General features: G+C 49.2%; 1 protein-coding gene across 1 annotated transcript; it reads left to right on the top strand.

Moving 5' to 3' along the window:
- Nucleotides 1–1,137: 1,137 nt before the first annotated feature.
- Nucleotides 1,138–8,290, top strand: LOC128722892 (uncharacterized). Its single transcript, XM_053816578.1, has 7 exons — nt 1,138–1,236; nt 1,469–5,634; nt 5,760–6,130; nt 6,207–7,201; nt 7,295–7,492; nt 7,558–7,701; nt 7,792–8,290. Exons 1-7 carry the CDS (start codon nt 1,138–1,140, stop codon nt 7,969–7,971), a joined length of 6,153 nt encoding a protein of 2,050 aa, XP_053672553.1. The 3' UTR covers nt 7,972–8,290.
- The last annotated feature ends 488 nt before the right edge of the window (nt 8,291–8,778 follow it).

Genomic DNA, 8,778 nt, shown 5'->3' on the forward strand with positions numbered 1-8,778 from the left:
CGGGGTCCCATCCGCATCCATAGCGTCTGTCGTCGTGCGTTTCTTTGACGGCTCATTGCATCGCCGAGGTTTTCCATGCCCAGCGTCCATAATGCACCACCGCAAATGCAACGCGGTCGCGTCATTTACATGCCCTCCACCGCATGCTTGTGTACGCCTGATGTGACGAAAAACACAGAAACGATGGGAACGATGAAAAAGCTGGAAGACGAAGGCCACGCACGGTGTGAGTCGTTTGTCGTTCGGATGTTTTTTTGCGCCTCTAACCCCAGTAGCCTGTGGTATGCGCCACCATAATCTACGTTGCCTTCGTTGATGATTCGTTTCGTCTTATGAGAGCTGGCTTGACACTGGTGCTGGATCCGAAAACGTTGCCTGATCCGATCGGCCGTGTGCATATCCCGGATTCTCACATGCTGGCGCATGACGACGATGATTCAGGATATGAAATCTTACGCCACATGCCGACGTGAAACTGGGGTCACCTCAGAGGTCGAAGAGGCCTGGAACTGGCTCCTGCTCATTCCTTCTGCAATAAATCACTGCCCGTAGTATGGTACATCGCCCCACGTTGGACGGGTGCCTTGTTTCGATTGCTTTGTGCGTGCGAATGTTAGTCACATGGCTGACGGTGCTTCGGAAAAGCCGAAACGATTTGATATAAATTTAGCATACGTCCCGGCTTTTCGTGAGAGGTCATTCATGGTGTTTGTACGAGGGAGTTAACGAAGGTGGAGTTATTAGTCAAAATCGTCCGCGTATCCTCTCCGCCACTAACCGGCGTTAGAGAGGCGTCCTGTAGGTGCCCCAACCGCGGCATACAACCCAGAGAAGCCTCGTTCCAATTGATTTATTGTGTTCGCTCACTTCTTCACTGGTCTTCCATCCGTTCCGTATCTTGTGGCAGAAATTCTCAACAAGACCTGCATAACTGTGGTGCATTCTGAAGGAACCAACAAGGAACCAAGCTGATTGCAGAGAGCTCAGCACCCAATTTGACGTAATCGACCGCGACGGCGTAGAATCTCGATCCGGGCGGACAACAGCTGCCGTCTCAAGTGGTGCGGTAGTTTAATAGAATAATGCACCTCTTTGACTCGTCGAAGGGGGACCAGAGACGCCGGATTCGCGAGTAATATGAGCCGCCAATCCGATGGTGGTGCCAAAGTGCTTGTGAACGCGTACGCCGGCAGCAACAATGCGGCCATTTCGAAGTTGAAGAAGTCATCGGTTCAGGTAAGTGAGATGTTGATACATTTGAAACCCGCAAGCAGAAAATATTTGCTACCAGAGAGTTTGATTTCGCTTGAATTGTATCTTAGTCCCAAATACGTCTGTTTGGAATGTTCAAATCGATCCATCCGTGATTTTTGTGGCAAAGTAGCATTACTTCGTGCCCATCCTGGTTCCACCCGAGACCATGCACTTCCCATTCTCTAATTTCACGTCCGTGGTTTGTTATTTTTAGTCCAAAAATGCTCCTGATTCCCGCTGTTCATCAGCGGCGGGAAGCAACGGACGTTCCCGTTCTGGCATCAGCAGTTCTGCCTCGACAGCGTCGTCTTCGGGAGGAGGTGGCTTCCAGTCATTTTTCCGCTGGTTCCGTCGTGATGAGTCACGTGTTCTCACACGAAGCGCTAGCGGGTCGGCGGTTACACCGGAACTGGTTGAGAAAAGCGCTCGGTCGCGTCAACGACAACAACGTCCTCAGCAGCCAGTCTCGAAGCAACCGGACGTCAGTGCCGGTGTAGGACAGCGGAAACCCGCAATCACACTGGCCGAGGATTCACCACGTGGAAGTGGAACGAACGCTAGTCGTGGTACGATAGACAGTGCGAGCAGTAAGAACTCCGGAACGAACGTTGAGAGTGTCAGTCAGACGGCGAGCAATGGTACGAATAGTTCTTCGCCAAGCCCTGGACCGGTGATCGACTGCAACAACCTCTCCAAAAGCTCGAGCTGCGACAGCATTCTCAGCACGGCGACTAACGGGTTTGCCTTTGTGCCGCCGAACTGCTACGAAGCGGTGCTGGGCAACGGAAACCCAGAATCTCGAAGAACAATCCAACCAGGCCCCTACACGGACAGCTACAAACGTCGGTGTTCGCAACGTGATCGTGCCCGAGAGTTGGACCGCAAGTACGAGTTAACTCTGCGCAAGAAATATCGTCTGTTTGCGAGCCTCCGCGATAGTCCTGCCAAGGACGAACAGCGGGACGCGACACTCACGAGGGATAACCAAAGGAGTGTGTACGCGGATTTCAGCCTGCCAGCCACGAGAGGAGTTAAAACCGCCCAAACGGCCAGCGAAGCATTAAGTGAGGATCGGGAGTCCGGCTTGGGTGAAGAATTTTTCGGTGCCAGCGATCCAGCTGGACGTAGGCACCGTCGAACGGTCAGTGATAGCTCCAAAGACCGCCGAGCAGGGGCGTACGTCCACGTGAAGGGAAAACGAAGGGCACCTCCTCCTCCGGCCTTTTCGTTAGATCGCACCGGTGCGGAATCGACCGGATCGTCGACAGGAACACTTACACGATCGTGCACTCCTAACTACGGCACGTTGTCGCCTGCATCGACGCTATCACGAAAGAAGCGACCCGCACCGGCACCACCGATATCTTCAACGACTCCGGGTTTGCTGAACGAATCCTCCTCGAGCACAAGCCTGCTGGAGGATCGGGAAATTCGAGCCATCATAGAAGGCCGCCCGCTTCCCGCATTCGTAACGAAACAACCCGTTCCCGAGCCGGAAGCGACGATCATCATGCCACTTCCGTTCATACGACCTCAGTCACCTCTGCCGAACATCGCCGAAGAACGGGCACCTCCCGGTGGTCTGACAGAGGAACAGAAACAGCAACTGATCGACAATATCCGCAAAGTTCAGTCGCAGGCCGCACCCACCCAAAAATCACCGGAAACACCTCCAACACCTACGAACTCAGAGGATCCATGTGATGTGATGAAAATGGAGGAGCACTTTAACAGGGCAAACGGAACTCGTTCCCCAATTCATGATTACTTGTACGCGGAAGCGATCGCTAGTGCTAAAACGAGCACAGGTCAAACGACGCAACCCCTGCAAGCGCCCACAAGTCCGATTTCCCCAAGACCATGGTACAAGCGGCCGATATCTGGCATACGGCAACAGGAAAGCTCGTTGCCGTTCAAGCGTGATATAATTCTTAAAACGATCGATAAGCGGAAAACTGGCAGCGTTGGTAGCAAGCATGCGAAAGAGAACGGAGACGATCTGCCTGAAGTTGGATACTGCCGGAACTCGATGCTGCAACAGGACTCTGGCACCCACTCTCTTAACCCTGGTGGTAGCCCATCGTCCTCGCTAGCCGGTGGTGTGGGAAAGTTTAATCTTTTCACGAAAATAACGGAAAAGTCGGACGACACGAAACGTCGCGAACGGGACGCGGAAAAGCGAAGATCCGCTATTGGCATACCCAGCATCAGCGAGTTGGATCGAGAGGCGGCCGAAATAGTGCACAGTGAGTACCGAAGCAACGGAACGGACAGAACGCAATCATTAGATGGGCAGCAGCAGGGAGATAAGCAAAAAACCACCAAAGAATTGATATCCAAATTTGAAGCTACGAGTGTGCCAGTGGTGGGAAAAGTAACCGTAAGCAATTCGTTCGTTGCGAGAAGGGATTTTTTCGGGGCTGAACCGTGCAAAACATCGTCAGTTAGCCCTTCAAATTCGTCTACGATTCCACAAACAGTGCACCAACCGACACCACCGACCAGGATTGAAAAAGCAACTTTAGAGCAACTTCCTACAGCGCAACTCACAACGAGCACGGCCGAGACACCAGTTTCAAGTGCAAACGGGTTATCGAAAACGGGAAGCGATAAGAATCTTCTGGGATTGTGGACCTGTCCCTACTGTACCTTAGAAAATCCCAATTGGCGAATCATTTGTGAAGCCTGCGAGCGAATCAAGCCCTACGATAGCAAACTAAGCATCCTAGAGGAACCTCCACTTAGACCTAACCATCCTTTAAAACGGCCGATTCCTGATGCCAAAAAACTGCCGTCTGGTAGTCAACCGGCGTCAACATCGGCTCAAAACGGCGACGAGTGGGATAAGAAAACGGAACGAGTGCTAAAGTATTTCATGCCCAAGCCTCTGTCGGCACCGGCCACGAACGGCACGCTGCTGGTGGGTGCAAACGGTGACGATAGGGTTCCCATGGTGCAGCGAAAAACTTCCTACGGACAAACGAAACCCCTCGCGTCTCCCAAGATGGGGGTGAAAAGCCTGATGAATCGTAATCCTCACCAAGTGGATGCGCCAACGGTTATAAGACATCGGAATTTCAATGCCATCCCCGAAAGTTTCCCAGGTGTTGGGGATGGCAGCAGCAATAAATTTGACGATCAAAAACTCAAAGAAAGTCACGCAAAGTGCGGCAATATGGTACCAGCAGCTCCTCTAGCTTCTCCCGAACCTACTATGGACAGAGAGGATGCTGTGTATGGGAGACTGAACAAATCGTTCGAGCGATTTAACATTGAAGAAATACGAAACGCACGCATTGCGCGCTTTGAAGCCATCGTGGAAACGGAACAAACTCCATCAGCACTGACAGAACAAGATGCAATTCCAGCGAAAACCAAGGAACAGCAGGATCATGAAGCGCTGGAAAGAGAGAAGGAACGGCTGCGTGAGATGATTAGAACGATGAACGCGAAAGCGCTGGCAGAGAAATATCCTGTGGCACAGAAACCACCCAGCAACAATAACAGCAGCAGTCTGAAGCGTGACTCTCCGCTGTTACAGAGGAAAAATGGGCTTTCCTCGGGAATTCCCATTAGCACGAAAAGCCTGAGCCCGTTGCCCTTGAGAAAAAAGGGTAGCCCTTCGATGGCGAGAAAGTCTCCAGCGTCTTTGGAGGAAGCGGAAAGCACTAAAAAAGAACCCGAGCCAATGACATCGGTAGCAACGGTGGAATTAACACCCATTTCATCCCCCAACACGGGAGCCATCAGGAAAACATCCTTCCCGAGACGGACGTTCGAAGCAGACGAAATGAAAGCGTCCTCCGGCGCTGAGCGTAAAATCCTCAACCAGGATGGACACCTGCGAGGAACGATCCCCCAAACGGTCGCTGAAATTAGCCAACAATCTTTAGTGGAAAATGGAGCAACACTGGTCCTGACGAATGACGTTCATGGCATGCAGTACGAAGCAATGGACGAGCAACAGTTCCTTCGCACAGTTGGAGGCCATCATCAAGGTACTGAGACCAGATCTATTCCTAAAGCCTCTAACGTGCCGCTTTCGCCCCGGCTGCAAGACCGCCATCGAAAGTCGCTGATGGAGAAACAACAGCAACACGACGAAAAGTTGAAGCACATTAGCGATCAACTACGATCGCAACAGGGAGTCGATCGGTTCCGAAACACACTCTTGTACTCGCCAACCAACATCGGTAGAACGGGAACGTTGGCTCTCAACAAGTTGCTGCGAAATCTTGAGCAAGCCATCGGTGAAGGAGCACATGATCGAGCCGCAGAATTGGCAATGGATTTGGCCAAGATGAAGGTTTCGCTGTCAGTGACGAGGCAGAGTCCAGGACGTCTAAGTTCTAACGCTTCCGGCAGTTTGACGGATATAAGGTAACATTTCCTTATCGTGGAAAGCACGACAAGGCTTGTAAAAAACAAAACAGAAATCGACACACATCACAGCACAAAGTTAGATATCAATGAAATTTAATGAATTTCTATATTCCTTTCAATAGCCTTAACGTTTTTATCGACGATAGAGTGTCCCACAAAGGACCAATTCGCGTGACATTGGCTGCTTTTGCGACGCTCACTCAATTGAAGGAAAAAATTAGCAACGAGTATCAAATCCCATTATCAGTGCAACGTTGGCGCTGTGAGGGCCGTGAGCTGGACGATGACGCTAAGACGCTATACGACTACGGCATCCAGACTAACGATCGTACGCTGTTCGTTTACCTTGTACAACCTGCAGTTTCTGCACGTGATCAGAATACCCCATTGACACAACGACAAAACTTCAGCAAGGCCGAAATTAAGCTCTTATCCGTATCCTCCGAATCGGATGATGAGCACTCGGACACACAGAACGATGAAATCGTCCACGGTAAGCTCTGCAAGCTTTTTGCAACAGGTTTCAAAAACAAAACAATTTCAAATAAAAAAAAATGATTTTCCCACAGGAGCTACTGCATTGCCTACAGCTACTCCGAAAGGAAATACAAAACCCAAAGCCGAGCCAATTATGGAAGAGAATGCTACGAACAACGAGAAAGGATGGACTTGTAGATTGTGCACGTTAATCAATTCACCTGAGCGACCAGGCTGTGCCGCGTGTACTGGGGCACGTCCTGATCAGTACAAACCAGTTGAATCAACCGAAGTCATCACGGTTACTCCGGAAGATTTAACCCGCTTCCTAGACCAGCAGCCTCCACTGACACCTGGACGAAAGGCGAAGGAACCGACAGTGCACGTTCAGCTGAGGAATCCGTCCTTGGAGACTCGAAACGATCTGAACAGAATCTCGTCCAATCGAAAGTCATCCGAGATCTTCAACATTCTGCATGATGAAAGCAATTCCATTACTGGTAGTGGTCTAAATAGGAATCACGTGCCGATTACGCCACCTCCGATTCCAAAGCCTCGTACCAGTGATCTCGTACGTCCAGAACACATGCAGATCCCAGAACAAAGTCGAATCGTAATGACTGCCTTCGCAGCACATCGAAGCCCTAATATTACTCGTAGTCAGTACCGCGGGGTTGACAATTTTAATCCCAACTCTAGTGGCATGGTCAAACCAGAACGACCGATCATTACAACGGCAAGTCCCATCGTGCGAGCGGTATTAATGAAAAATACTTCCGTCGACAAGACCCCTGCAGTTCGCTTTGGCCGAAATGGCCTTGCCCTTCCTGAGGACGGTACGGAAGTAGCCCCGAATCACTACACGGAGCTAGTCAACCTCGACAACGCGGATCTGATCGCAAATATCGAACCATTCGAATGTCCAATTTGCTTTGGAGCGTTCCAGCCGTACGAAGGCATCGTACTGCGGGACTGTCTGCATTCTTTCTGCAAGCAGTGCCTGATCAGCACAATTCAATACAGCGAGGATGCGGAGATCCGCTGCCCGTATAGCGACGCCGTATACAGCTGTGAAAGCGTCATACAGGTTCGTATTTCGTATTGTAGTATTGTATTTTTGTTACTATTCCTGATACTTAGCCAATCTTTGAGTAATGTTTCTTTGTTTCAATCGATAAAGCAACGCGAAATCAAAGCTCTTGTAAGCAAGGAGCTATACGAGGCGCATCTCGCTAAATCGATCCAGCAGGCAGAAAGTGCTATTGATAATACGTTCCACTGCCGAACGCCAAACTGTCGAGGTTGGTGCATCTACGAAGACAACGTGAACCAGTTCAAGTGCCCCGTATGCAGGATCGTCAACTGTTTAACTTGCCGGGTAAGTGTTAGGCTAACTACAAATGATTCACGCGAACATAATTGGTTCACAACTGCATTCTGCAGGTCATTCATGATGGGCTCGACTGCAAACAGTACCAGGACCGCATGAACAGTGACTGTGATACTAACTTAGAAGCACGACGCACCAAAGCAATGTTGCAGGAGATGATCGAGAATGGTGATGCGCTGAGCTGCCCTACGTGTCAGGTGAGACTAGCATGATCCCTTCCAAGGTGCTAAAAATGTGTGCCACGTTGGTTTCCTTCAATGTTTCCTTTCCGTTGTACTTATCGGCAGGTAATAGTTATGAAGAAATGGGGCTGCGATTGGCTCAAGTGTTCCATGTGCAAGACCGAAATCTGCTGGGTAACGCGAGGCCATCGATGGGGCCCTGCCGGAAAGGGCGACACAAGCGCAGGTTGTCGTTGTGGTGTAAATGGAATAAAGTGCCATCCAAAATGTAACTACTGCCATTGACAAAAATACAATACAAGACTATCGCAGCCACTCGAATATGGTGGCGTGCTTCATTGCTCGTTTGTGCTAAATTTTTCACATTTCTCCTGGTTTCAAAAGAGCATAATAGGCATTCATAGCGATAGCTGTATCATGAGAGAAATAATCATTTAGATTATTTGCGTGCTGCTAGTGTTAGTCATACTCTGCTAATTACTTTTGAAATAGTATAGAACCAAAGGTCAAACCTACTACAATCAGCAATACATAAGATCCAATAAATTTGTTGTGTGTCATTGTAAGTGGATGAGAAATGCAACGATGAGTTTTAATAACTTGAACCGAGAATTTAAATAAACTTTCATTACAGCACCATAAACACCGCGTTATTTCATCCTCTTACCGGGCTTCCCAGTAGCAAACAAGAACATATACATATGCTCCTAAGGACATATGTATCTAAGCACAATTTAACTGATTTTATAATGTTGATCGGTACTCAAACTATAAATGATCAAGCTCAAATATGTACAGTACACGCAGCGTAAAACCTTAGAATTAACTTCATGCTTGCGATTGATTCCTGCTGCACAAGGTTTTTAAAAAAACATGCATAGCTTAAATGACAGGACTGTGGAAATTCGAATACGTAATTTTGTACTAGATCCGCCATCTTGGCCAGTCTTAGTTGGCGTCCGTTATCTTTTCTGCCAGTAGTTCCAGAACATTCGAGTCCCAGCACTTCATCTCATCGGACGCCACGGTGTTTTTCGGATTCAGCATACTATTAAATATTTAAGTTGAATTCCAGAAATCTATAACAACTGG

The sequence above is a fragment of the Anopheles nili genome, chromosome 3 (genome assembly GCF_943737925.1).
Source record: "Anopheles nili chromosome 3, idAnoNiliSN_F5_01, whole genome shotgun sequence".
Classification (NCBI taxonomy): Eukaryota; Metazoa; Arthropoda; class Insecta; order Diptera; family Culicidae; genus Anopheles; species Anopheles nili.

Bases quoted from the DNA above. Each gene is read 5' to 3' on its own strand.
- LOC128722892 (XM_053816578.1), top strand. From the start codon at position 1,138: ATGAGCCGCCAATCCGATGGTGGTGCCAAAGTGCTTGTGAACGCGTAC. The intron at 7,493-7,557 runs GTAAGTGTTAGG...TGCATTCTGCAG, and splicing joins TCAACTGTTTAACTTGCCGG to GTCATTCATGATGGGCTCGA. The intron at 7,702-7,791 runs GTGAGACTAGCA...ACTTATCGGCAG, and splicing joins TGAGCTGCCCTACGTGTCAG to GTAATAGTTATGAAGAAATG.